This window comes from Bactrocera latifrons, unplaced genomic scaffold (genome assembly GCF_001853355.1).
Source record: "Bactrocera latifrons isolate USDA-ARS-PBARC rearing strain unplaced genomic scaffold, ASM185335v1 scaffold_253, whole genome shotgun sequence".
NCBI lineage: Eukaryota > Metazoa > Arthropoda > Insecta > Diptera > Tephritidae > Bactrocera > Bactrocera latifrons.
Window position 1 is genome coordinate 173,164 of NW_017536108.1, and position 13,843 is coordinate 187,006.

General features: G+C 34.9%; 1 protein-coding gene across 1 annotated transcript in view; it reads right to left on the bottom strand.

The window, feature by feature from the left end:
• Nucleotides 1-13,843, bottom strand: part of LOC108969482 (ras-like protein family member 10B) — a 59,088-nt gene that overhangs the window by 11,388 nt on the left and 33,857 nt on the right. The window contains 1 exon segment of the mRNA XM_018934232.1: nt 8,386-8,508. Within this exon segment, the coding sequence (XP_018789777.1) occupies nt 8,386-8,508 (123 nt within the window).

Here is a 13,843-nt window from a genome sequence, read left to right on the forward strand (position 1 = left end):
ATTAACCTTTCCATAGATTTACAGGTTTTAACTAGTTATACTTTTAGACATAGATTACAGCGATTTGTCGGTACACGAGAATAAATAGCAGTAAAAAAAATTTGGCTTCAGAAAAGTCGGTTATAAAAGGTCTGTTGTTGTTCCTAGAACTGCTATTAAAATTGGTTATAAACCGAAAAAAAGGCTTTGGGCCAATGAAAAATTTATTAASTGGCCAATGTCAATTTCGGCTTTATCTGCTAGTTCGCCAAGATGTTTTGTGTAAAGACTGGGCAATAGAGGAAAAGTATATTTCTACCTCATTTCCTTTCATACAACTTTGACAATTTGCGTCCGACTAAATTTTTAGCCTGACAAAATAAATGCCTATTGGACAATGTCCAGTAAGAACTCCTACGATTGCGGCAATATGAACTTTATTAAGAGGAAGCAGGACGGACCATGGTCTACTCTAGRTCAGAAGGACCTACGACTAGAAAAGCTCCATAGTATTTCATAAAAAGTACAATTTTTAAAAATTTCAATATTTAAAGCTAAAGGGTCCTTCAAAAGCAAGGGTCCACTCGGCTCATAAGCGAATAAAAAAAATTTGAATCTTTATCTAGATAACTTTTGATAGTTTAAAGTTGGAAGCGGTGTCAAATGTTAAATGTTTTTTTTAATAAAGAACTTATAGAATCCATAATTTTTTATCACTGCTCTTAATTAGTGTGCTGCTGAGGTTCGTGCCAGCTAATTTTCATTTTTGCTGTGCATTTGTAGCTCTGACTTGGCGGTCAATTCAACTCAATTTAATTGCTAATTAAGTACTTTACATTGTTCAATAGCCAACAYAATTACGGCGCGACCATAAACATGTATCTCAATTTCCTTTTTACTTTTATTCCAGAAAATCGCATTTTATTCTCTCGCATCACGCGAATAAGCTTAACAGAGTCATTTTAATTAAATCGCTGGACAATAAAGCTCATGAGTGTGAAAGCATAAGGGGCGTTATTAAGGTGACAGACGAAGCGGGTGGATAGGGGGGTTGTTGTGGGTAGGCAATATGACGATGGCTATGTTKTCGGTATTTGAGTTACATCCCATAAAGCCATGGCAAGAACGGAATTGTTGTTCGTTTGCCAAACAATAAAAACCCTAAATTAGGTTATTTATGGGTGGGTTAGCGCTTGCGTGACTGTTCACATTCTTCTGTGTTTATGATTGCCCTTGCACATTATTACAATTATGTCAAGTGTTGAGCAGTGCAATTGTCTTTCTTTCAGACGCTTTGTCGCTTCAAATTTGATGGAGAATAGGCAGTGGTATGATTGTATTATTGTTGTTGTTATTTTGTTGTATTAAGTTTATTATTTCTGCTTTATGCTATTCTTTCTATTGCTTTAATAAAAACTGCTTCAAAGTTTTCGATATTTTCTATCATCTTGTTATGAATTTATAATGAATGAAAAATTACATTTTGAAAGTGGTTTCCGCATTGTTTTTGGACATTTGACACAAGAAGCTACCGTACAAATTATCATCTCTTACTCTCTCTCTGCACATGACGTTGAGTATCAAAAACTCACGAAACTATTATCTCGCTTTCTCTCCTTCTATCTGAAAATGTGTTTGAGTATCAAAATTGCATAGAAAATCTATACGTGTTCGCCGCTAGGCAGGCAGTGGCGTAGGAATTTTCTCCACGCTGGTACTAAGATTATACCGCCTTTACTCGGTCGTCAGAGCCTCGTTCGTAGTGAACAAGGGGGTATAGCGCGAAGGTGAGGTTGATGTTTGGGAGGGATAGGCTATATATTCGCATCACCAACCCCATTTGCCCATTTTTGACGCTAGCTGAATGGACCCTCACTCTTATGGCCGATTGCAAATACTGAAACAAAGTTTTCAAACTGTTAGATGAGACTACGCTGAGAATTATTTCTGGAAAAGTATATTAGCTAAAAAGTTAAGTGATTGTTTGAGAAACTCACAGCAAACATAAAATAACGTTTTGTTACGGATATGGATGGTTGTGACTCGATTCCTTCTGAATCCGACTTACGTACAGCGGTCAAAGAAAGTGTTCGACATGTAACGACTTCTCCTAATAATGATTTATAAAAACAATATTATCAACAAAAACAAAAAACTTTTGAATGATTTGGTACACATGTGATTTCATTTTCTATTGTGGAAATTATTGTAACTACAAAAACAAACTTAATCAGAAAATTAACGGTATTAATATTTAAAAGTAATTAAGCAAGCAAAATAAGTATTCGACACAGATGGCTTTGCTGATTTTTAATAGGAAAACGCGAAAGTACCGTTATGTGGAACAGCAAATTTTCTTAATTGAAATATATTGACTATTTGTGTGTACAATGAACGTAGTTTTATTTAAACTTTTGGCAAAATGGGGCGTAAACGAGCACAGTTGTCAGTTGAAATTAAAAATTTAATTATTACTCACTTTCAAAACGGATTTTCTGAAAATGACACATCATCTATAATAAATAGGCCTAGAACAAGTGTTCATTATATAATAAAAAAATTTAAAGAAAGCAAATCGGTTGATAATAAACCAACATCGGGTCGACCAAAGAAAATGACTGAAACAGCGGAGCGATGGTTGGTTCGCGAAGTTAAGAAAAACCCCAAAATTGAGAGAGCATCACTTTACCAACAAAAATCAAACGGAGAAGGTCCTGAAASAGGAATGGCTTAAAATCGATATAGAGGTAACCAAAAATTTATTGAAATCGATGCCAAAACGTTTGAGGGAAATTATTCGTCGCAGAGGAAAAACAACAAAATATTAATTTTTCATTATTATTACGTTTTCATTGTATTTTTTTTAAATGTCGAATACTTATTTTGCTTACTTAACTGCTTTTGAATATTAATAATATTAACTTTCTGGTTTAGTTTGTAGTCATGGTTGGAATAAATTCCACAATGGAAGCTGAAATCATATTTGTACCAAATCATTCAAAAGTTGTTTGTTTTTGTTAGTAATATTTTTTTTATGCATCATTATTCGGAGAAGTCGTTACATGTCGAATACTTTTTTTGATCGCTGGAGTAGTATCCCAAACAATACTTTCTGACGTACCGATGTTTTGTTGCCTTAAGCTACGCTAACGCGCATTGAAATTGTATGGTGACAGGCGGCAGACTTGTGCATTTAGACAGCTGATAGTGAAATTTGCTTATTCACTTAAAAAAAAAAAAAGTGACTTAAAAACGAATAAGAGAAATTATTAATAGAAATTTTGGTATTGGAAAATCAATATAAATGTAACGAAAAAAAAGTTTATTATTAACTACGTTCAAAGATAATAGAGTGAAATTAAAAATTGTAATGCGAAAAAAGTGTGTGTTAAGAATATTGTAAAAATGGATAGCAAACTGTGCGATATTTATTTTCTGCCATCTAAAAATATTAAAATTTGTTTTTGTTAATATACTTGCACATAATTTTATTAGTAATATAAAACTGTTTACCTCTGATGCTGTAAACGTGACAAAACAACAAAGGAGGCAGTAGACTTCAAGCGACATCTGTCAAACAAGATCAAAAATCGACCATWTTTGAGCAGTGTTGCCTGATAAAATTTGCTAATGCATATTAGCGCTGTCGTCTGTCAGGGCTATTATAAAAAGGTATTTCATATCAAGTTAACCTCTTACTTGCGATGATGCGCAACATACCCCACTAACCATCTTATTAAACTCTAATTTTCTTACGCAATTTTTCCTCCGAAAGAACCCCTTGGAAATAGTTTAAGAGCAAACTAATTATTTGCTGGTATCGATTTCCAACCGGGATTGTGGCCTATGCACATATGGTACCCAAGGAATAACTTCACATTTGCTTGCCTTCTCTTAGGTTAACGACTTTTGCCGCATTTGTCTTGTTGTTGTTCTTTCGGATGAGTCAATAATTGCGATTTTTATTAATGGATATTCAACGAATCATCAATAACGAGTACACAAACAACTATAAAGTCTCTCGAGATGATAATAATGATGGACGAACTCGTTAATAAATTGCTGCAATATTATTGTGGCCGCCAACTTGTTCAGTGAGCCAGAGCATACAATATATAATTATATATGTTTAGAAAAATGTTGAAGATTCTTGAAACTGGAAAGAAAGAATTTAGGGGCACATCTAGTATCATTGCAGAACAGAACAAAAAAAAAAACACTACTGTCAATTTGTTTTTAACCTTTAAGGGAATATTTATCTATGCGTATTTTAAGAACTCATAGTAAAATTTTTAAGAAAAAATGAGTTATTTTTCCTTCATTGATTAAAGATAAACTGATTATCTCATTGTACTTAACGGCTGCACTTTACAAGGCTGTAATTCAAAAACTATTCGAGATGTTGCTTCAAAAGTTTTTTGGTTTTTTCAAAGATATAACCCATCGAAATCAGAACTGTGGGTAAAAATAGTAACACTTCATGTTAATATATTGTGTCTAATAATCTCGGTATAGTTCATAATTTTTTAGTGTAACCGGCGTGGCATTTTAATCGTGCTTAGATTTATAAATGGTCAGTTACTGCTGGTTCATCAACATAAAKCATTCACTCGATCATTTTTGGACATAGCGCGTAGGCCAATGAGATTGCACTGGGGAACCGGTTATGTGTGTGTGTAGCGACGATTGTTAGCAGCAATACTGACTTCATTTTAATTTTTTAAAGAAGTATGGACAAATATTTGCAACTGAACCATCCTAGACAGTAACTTTTTTTGAATGCAAGATAACGTAGAGTCTTCTCAGAACTGTTCACATTCTAAATATCACAATTTACCTTATTTAGGTGTCTGTTATTTCTGAAATGTGCCTCATAAGATTTTTAGTAATTCCTCTTTTCCACAAAGTCAGAGCTTACTGAATATAAATGTCAAGCTTTTTAYTTTGACAACTACTTTGACAGCTGATTTGGTTGCTATTCCTCTAGAAAATTCTATAACTCTAAAATCAACTTTGTAAGTTCATTTCTTTCTTTCTTAATCAACAATGTTTTATTCAGAGGAACATCTTGTTGCAAAGAGCGTGCCCCGTTTTCTAATATTTATGCTTCAATAATTCATTTCCTTAAAGGGTATTAATATGAGGGTTTGTATTGCGGAAAGTTACATGCATAAAAGATAAAGCAAGGTTTCGCATACTATATTTAACTTTGGGTGGATAAATATATGYGTATCAGTGTGAGCATAAACCTTTCTACATATACACACAGCCTCATAAGAGYCAGTTGTGTGGGAAACTTTAAACTTTACACTCCGCGAGAGACATAAATTCGACGGAATCAATATGAATTGCCAATGAGCAATTCCGTTGAGACACACTAAATTGCGCTGGTGGATGTGGATCAGAGGGATAAGCGCTAAGAAATGAAACKGTTGAAATATGCAGTGAATAAATTCGGTGAAATTGAAATCAAACCAACTGTTCGCCACACAGATTCTCTAGCACATTTTAGTTGTAGGTATGAGTGTATGCGTGTGCAGACATAAAAAATGGCGATATTAAAATTTGTTGTTCTAAATCTTGAAAATCTGCAAATCTGCGYAAATATTTTAGAGCGGAAATGAAAATTTCAATTCTACTTTGCTCCAGATTTGCCTTGSCAATATTAATCGTGGTGGGGATAAGCCGTTGGAGTTATATGCTAACGGTGAAAATGAACAGAAAAAACAGCTTTTATGCGACCACCTAGCGTGKCTGAAGGCTGCAACGAGTAATAAACGTAGATATCCTTCGGCGTAAATAATGGTTATTAGAATATTACCGCAGCGGGACTGGAAACGGCATGTAAACGCTAAGACATCTAACCAWTGACGAAGGCGCGAAATTTATTCGTTTATATAAATATAAGACCATGTACGAGTATGTATGTATGACGTGTACTGCATTTGTGGAAAGGGAATAGCAACAGCTGGTGGYGCGCATTAGGATATATACATGACATTGAACTTTTGGTCATACGTATCCTTGGCCCACACCAAGGATTCATCGCTGGTAATAGACAGCTGAGCTAAATATTGTTTTATGGTTCGGCAAAGCAAGGCAAAAATGTGTTGGCAATGCAGAGCCGGCTTATATGACGACTTGTAAATTGGACTTGATGTTTGTGTGGTGTGACGGTGCGTATGGGCAACATTAATTCGTTWAGCGCACATTCCAGTCACACCCAAAGTGCTTTGATGTTGTTGGTGTGGATAGGAAAATATTTAAATATTGCGGTTGATGAGCTAATAAAATSTTCAGTCAATGCAAATTATGCTTCGTCTGAGATTTGAGTTGGACTAGTTAATAGCATGTCAARCTTGAAGGGGTTAGACGAGTCTGTGAGAGTTTTCAAAATATCAACTTTTTGGCTTAAAGTTCACGATAGGCTTCTGAAAGCATTGTTCAGTCAATAAAATAGCGAARATTTTGTTTCGGATACTGCGAAATTGTAGAATCAGTGTGAAAAGACTGTGTTGGATCACTATTAAATTCACACATATGCCTCCAATCCGATGGGAGAAATAGTCTAAAATATTAAGAATGCATTTTTACAAATTTACTATTGCATTTTAATTTGCTGTGCCATCACAATTGAGTTTTGCTAATATGGTTGTGCACATAATGCCTGAAAGCAATATGAATACTAACAAGGCTAATTAAGGRTGTTGTTAAAGTAAATGTGTATAACATGTAACGAGATAATAGCACAATGATTTTTGCTTTACTTGAATGCACTCCTCTTGATTCCAAGTATTTTCTGCATAATTTTTTTGATAACCTATCTAAAGATTTAGTTCCCACTTCCAACTTTATATCGCTTTAATGTCGTTCGCACAGTTGGGTCTCTCTCTGTTGACAATATGGCGAATATTGCGTTTGCTTATGGATCAGCAACCGTATAAAGTTGTGCTTGCACATGTACTGAATACGGCAGACCATTTTAAGTGCCATGCCTTTGCCGATTTGGCATGTGAAATGATGGAAACCAACGACAGTTTTCATCGAAAAAACATCTACTTAGATGAGGCCCATTTCTCACTTAATGCTTTGGTTAGCAAACAAAATTGTCGCCATTGGGGGGGAGTTAGAAACCCCCATTCCATTATCAGTTATTWTTTCTTTGGAAATGAGCCAGAAAAATCTGTTAACATCAATAGCGAGCGTTATAACACGGTTTTAACCGAKACTTTTTCCAGGAATTTTGTTCAAGTCATAAATGGCATATTTGTGTGTTTTATTTAATTCTAACATTCGGTTGTTCTTGTTGGCAGACCCTTTATTTTGGTTAAAGGCCACCTATTTCAAAAACTTTTGTATTGAATATATTATTTTCTGGGGTGAATATGTGGTAAAAATGTGGACTCGGACAAACTGTGATTTCTTCTAAAAAAAAAAAAAAATTGGATTTTTATGGGTTCTGCTTTCATTGATATTTTTATATTTTCCAGTGTACTTTTGCCCATTTATCAAGGTTTTCTTGTACGAATAAATTCTTTCAATWCAACTTTATTGTAAAGAGTATGGTAAAAATATTAACAGGGTCCCTTACCGATTTTAATTAAGTTTGTCGCATAATGCTAACCTCTATRTTGAAATTAAGATCTTTATCCTTTATTCTACTTTCGTCGATGATTGGGAAAGAGATAAAATGCTAATATGAGAGGCAGGCATTTTTTAAAATTTTAATGTGTAATATAATAAAAAAATATGATAAGTTAAGAGCCCGAAAACTTTACATGAAACACATATAAGTAAAAATATTGTAAAYAAAATAATAATAAAAATATTGAAATTAAAATGCATACAGATACTTCAAAATATCATGTGAATATMAATTTTATTGCAACTCTCCTCCGTTGTGAATAAAATTGCAGTTATAAAATTTAAGAAGACACCATTAAAATTGATTAGCTACATACACCTGCTCGATGTACAACGAATTTAATGCGATTTTCAATAAGACCATAAACGCAGAAGCGCCAGCAAGCATGTTACCTGCACCGAAAGGAAATAAAAATTAAAAACGAGAACGAAAAAATAGCGAAGCGTTCTGTTCACCGTCTGGGAAATGCAATATCAATAAAGTGATAATTTATTCATATGATATTACTAATGRAGGGAGCGGCATACAGAGCCATGGCCGCCGAGCATAYAGACACCGAAACGACACCTGCCAGCTGTTGGCGTTGTTAGCTGTCAATGCAGCTGCAACTGTTGCCGCGCACGTTAGCTTATTTTTCAATTTAYAGAAATTCACTTTCAGCTTTTTTTCGATTTTTCCGTGTTTGCAAACGGATTCTTGAATTTCTGCTGCACAATCGCAAGGAACTTGTGCGCGCATTTCAGCATTTCATGACTGCTCACCTGGGGTGGAACGTCGATTACCATCAGCTCGCGTATGCAAGTGTCGCACACCAGACAGCTCTTGTAGATCTTTCTGCGCGTAGTGGTCTGATGTGTCTTCGGAAAGTCGTGGTAGAAGAATTGCTGMAACGAAAATGGAAGAAGTCTTGTAGTAAATAAATAGAGAAGCGCGTTATGGAATATATTTAAGTGCATAAGTTATAGCATTACAATTCTAATTTGATAGTATGAAGTATGAAATGTTGCTCATACGCAGTGGATGGCCCACATACACATGCTTATCAATTGTAATGTAATGAAATAGCATATAATTTTTGTTACGATGTAGAAATCAAAATACAAAACAGGTTAGTTTAAAAAAATGGTTAAAAAAATGTATAAGGTTGCCATCTGATGGAAAATTCAAAAATTATAGAATAAGGAAATTTTGAAAATTTGACTGATATGCATAAGAAAACTTTCTATTTGAAWTATGTTTTGACAGGGTTGCCACCCGTTTAAATCGGGACTCAGTAAARCTGCTAAAACAAATGWTTTAATGTAATATGGATATTAAATYAAAATAAATTTTAAGCTAAAAATATTTAGAAAGGATATAGCGGTGTTGCCACTTTTTTATAAGTTTAAATCATTAAAACTGATAAAGTAGACGTTATAAAAATTGTATTATCAATTACAATTATTAAACGGAAGGCATGTTTAAGGATTATATAAATATCAAATTATTATATATAATAGGTCAGTTTAAAAGAATTGTGCAGAAAAGCTTAGAATGTGGCCATATGTTTGAAATCTTTTTAATTGAAATAATAATAAAATTAATAAGTTTTAGAAACTGGAGACGCATTTAAATTTTGTGTTCAAAATATTTTTAAACAGGGTTGCCACCTGTTTCAACTGTAATTTTAAAAAGCTGCTGAATTTTATAAAAAATATTTATTATTATATTAATCCAAAAAAATTTAAGTAAAAAATATTTGTAGAGGATACATTTTTTGTTTAAAATATTTTTTGAGCAGGGTTGCCACCTGTTTAAATTGTAATGATGAAAAGTTGCTACATTTGATAAAAATTATTTATTACACCTGTATATTACACTAAAAAATTTGAAATAAAAATATAAAWACATAAGATATAGCGAAGTTGCCAACCGTTTAAAAATTTTCGTTCTTTAAAATTGGTTAAGTTAAGGTATATAGATTTCAAAATCTATATCGAACTAAGTTGATTGACTAATATTGAAAAGAATTTTAATGATAGGMAATTTTTGTATCGGGTAGATGGCGCAGTTGTGAATGGCATATTACCTAATACAACAATAGATAGTTTTTTGGATACGACAGGTACAGCAATTATCTAAAAATAGTTTAATGATTATGACTTGTCGATTTTTGTCTTGYCGATTGTTGGTTTTAACTTGAAAGATCTGATAGCATTATGTCCGATAGGTGCCGCYGCTGTACGAAATGTTAATGTCTCTGTATCGCCACGCAACAAATAACCGGAAATACGGTATTTCTAAGTTAAGAACTGTTTTTAAGAAGCGCAACTTACGAAGAAGGCTCTGTATATCTGCGTAACGACWGCACGAGTGCAGTAGTTTTTCCGTAAATAATTGTTACAGCTGCAATTATAATTCATTTGAACGATATTGACCACAGCAGTCAGCATTTAATTACCATAATTGCTTGTTAAAAGCATATAAACCCGCCTATTCGCGATTATTATCATACTCGTATGTAYATCGCTTAGTAATATTTTAATGTCTGCAAATCCTGTCTTTTGGCACGACACACACATCTCCATAAAATGTATTGATTTCAATTTCCAGCCATTCATAACATGGCTGCCGCTGTCAATATATTCAATTCTCGTGCGCCCGTTATTTGTGTTATTGCGCAATTTCAGCGCTTAACGGCACATTTATTGGTAAGCCCATTTATGGCCAGTGAGCCAAGAAATTGACTGGCTAAACGCAAATGACAAACATTTGTTTCTATGCGATCTCAARCATTTATGACATGGAATTCAATATAAAATACATATGAGTATATGTGTATGTGTGTGTGTATATATGTATGTATGTGAGTATATAGTAAGGGAATAAAAACCATCAGCTTCGAAGAAATGTAGCCTAAAGAAAATTGCTGATTCAATAGAAGAGCATAAAATATCATTTGCAGGAATGTAAAAACATACACATACACATATGTATGTGCACACAGATATATGTATGTATGTGTTACTATACGTGGGTTGATGATCTGAATACTTCCATATTGTCTCATTAAGCCACGCATTYTCTCAAATATATGTAGTAATGCAAAGAGAAGCACCTTGTATGTAAGGTATTTACATATAAACATACATTTCCACTTGAAAAACACCTAACCCCAGCGCTGAAAACACGCTGTTAACGTAAACGAAAAACAAGTTCGCATTTATGCGCAGGCATGCTSTGAGTCGGCCTAGGCGAGGCTTGCTGGCGCAAAAATATCACATTTCTCAGCTGTTGCGGCAGTTCATATGGGGAACATCTACATGAGCAATGACACATCGACGAACCTTCCTTCGATACAGACGCATTTATAACGGGTGAGCATTATTGGATAATATTCGATCGAATAGACCACGGTCAGCACGTAGTCAAGAAAATATAGCATCCGTAGAGGAGAGTGTACACAGAGACCATGGAGAGTCGATTCGGAGCCGTTCGCAGCAATTCGGACTGACGTATGGAACGACTTGGTGCATTTTACGTTGCTTCGCTCTATAGGCTCTTGAAATGTTCCAAGATGGTCCGATGTTGTCGAGCTAAATTTTGTTCACTAATGACGGCTGTTATCGCGCCATCATACCCGGCACATAATTTCATGTTTTGAGCCGGTCGATTGGCCACCAAGATTGTGTGCTGTTAATATTTTCTTTATTCTAATGTCTAAGTTTGATTTCCATGAACAAGACCATAGATATCAAATATTCTATAGCAGCGTTTCCCAAATGCCGGGTCGTGGCCCAGTACCGGGCCATCAAAATAAAAACCGGGCCGCAACATTCCCACCTTGTTTTTAAAATAACACCTACTATCGATCGATCGATACATCGCAATATTCGTAAGCGGAGATCGGCCGCACGTGCCACTTACCGCTGATGACTGACCTGAAGTTGAAACAAAAGAGCGAAGCGAAAGCTCAGCCAGAGAACTTAAAGATATAGAGAAGGTGCAAATTGAATTCTGTATGACATTCGATTGGACGGCTAACAGAGCTTATGGAATTGTAGCACGGAATTCWCCATTCTCGCTGCTATTTAGCAGAAATGAACACGTTCAAAGACAGAAATATATGTATAACKACTGAATTTATACGAGRATGAATAAAGAGAAATGCTTTGAAGATTTGCCAATATTCGATAATGATTATGATAATACTATTTATGAAGAGGTTTTGTTCTTTTTTTGTCCGAAGAAATATTTTACTTGATTAATGATTATATCAACAACAAGTAAGGAAGGGCTAAGTTCGGGTGTCACCGAACATTTTATAGTCTCGTAAATACCGTATTTGTGAAAAGTTTTATTCCGCTATCATCATTGGTTCCTAATGGATATATTATACAGAGAAGGCATCAGATGGAATTCAAAATAGCGTTATATTGTAAGAAGGCGTGGTTGTGAACCGATTTCACCCATATTTCGTACATGTCATCAGGGTGTTAAGAAAATATTATGTACYGAATTTCATTGATATCGGTGGAGTACTTCCTGAGATATGGTTTTTGGTCCATAAGTGGGCGWCGCCACGCCCATTTTCAATTTTCAAAAAAAGCCTGGGTGCAGCTTCCTTCTGACATTTCTTCCGTAAAATTTAGTGTTTCTGACGTTTTATGTTAGTCGGTTAACGCACTTTTAGTGATTTTCAACATAACCTTTGTATGGGAGGTGGGCGTGGTTATTATCCGATTTTTTCCGTTTTTGAACTGTATATGGAAATGCCTAAAAGAAACGACTCTATACAGTTTGGTTGACATAGCTATAGTAGTTTTCGAGATATGTACAAAAAAGTTAGTAGGGGCCGGGGCCACSCCCACTTTTCCAAARAAATTACGTCCAAATATGCCCCWCCCTAGTGCGATCCTTTGTGCCAAATTTCATTTTAATATCTTTATTTACGGCTTAGTTATGACATTTTATAGGTTTTCGGTTTCCGCCATTTTGTGGGCGTGGCAGTAGGCCGATTTTGCCCGTCTTCGAACTTAGCCTTCTTATGGAGCCAAGAAATACGTGTACCAAGTTTCATCATGATATCTCAATTTTTACTCAAGTTACAGCTTGCACGGACGGACGGACGGACGGACGGACAGACCGACATCCGGATTTCAACTCTWCTCGTCACCCTGATCACTTTGGTATATAYAACYYTATATCTGACTCTTTTAGTTTTAGGACTTACAAACAACCGTTATGTGAACAAAACTATAATACTCTCTTTAGCAACTTTGTTGCGAGAGTATAAAAATTAGAGTGTGATAGCAAAGAGGGAGAAAGAAATGAGTTGCGTGTTTAATTGGTTTTAAACTTTCAATTCTAAAGAGATAACTGAGTGGTRACAGATTTTGATCGGAGAACAGATGTTCAATAAAATATATATGATCTTTAAGRACTAAAACTCCCTTTTTGAACTAAGTGTGAAGAAACTCTCAAGAGTTGTTAGAATATTCCTAGCGGTACAGTCTACATACATACATATATGAACTAAACTTTCCACTAAACATACATAGTATTATGTATGTATATAAGTATGCATGTTGCAGCTCATTTGGGGAATTGCGTTTTCGAGACTACATGTCTTTCGCCTTTGTTGTTACCCGTTCTTTCCCCCAACCTACGCCTGTCTGTCTAGCACATCTTTCAAATTAGGATTTAAGTGAGTAAAAGCAGCATTGACACTTGTACTCTCGCACACATGCATTCATATGTGACCTACCATATATGAAAATTTGCGGGTTACAGTTTGCCTTTGGCCTCATCCATGACATTTGGCTGCGTTCCAAACGTGTCCGAAAATTGCTGACATGCGTTTTCTTATACGAGCAGAGTATATTCAAAGCGATTTTTTCCCATGGCTTCCTACAACTTACATGCGTTGTTGCTTACCCTCCTGCCTTTCAATCCCTCTCTTTTACGACCATATATTGTCTTACTGCGGAGTTTTTATGTTTATACTTACTTTTGAATTTTCATTTGCTCGCGGTTTATGCTTAAATGGGTCGTTTTATAATTTATTTTCCACTTTAACTCTTTGTGAGTGGATATTGCAATCAAATTTTTAGACTTGATTATGTGTTTCGCATTACAGCCCGGCTGCCGTGCTATCTTCGTGCTTCAGACTAAGAAAATTTTGAGATTTTCACTTTGATTTACTGAGGACCTTCAGGTTGGTTAAGTTCAGGCACACAA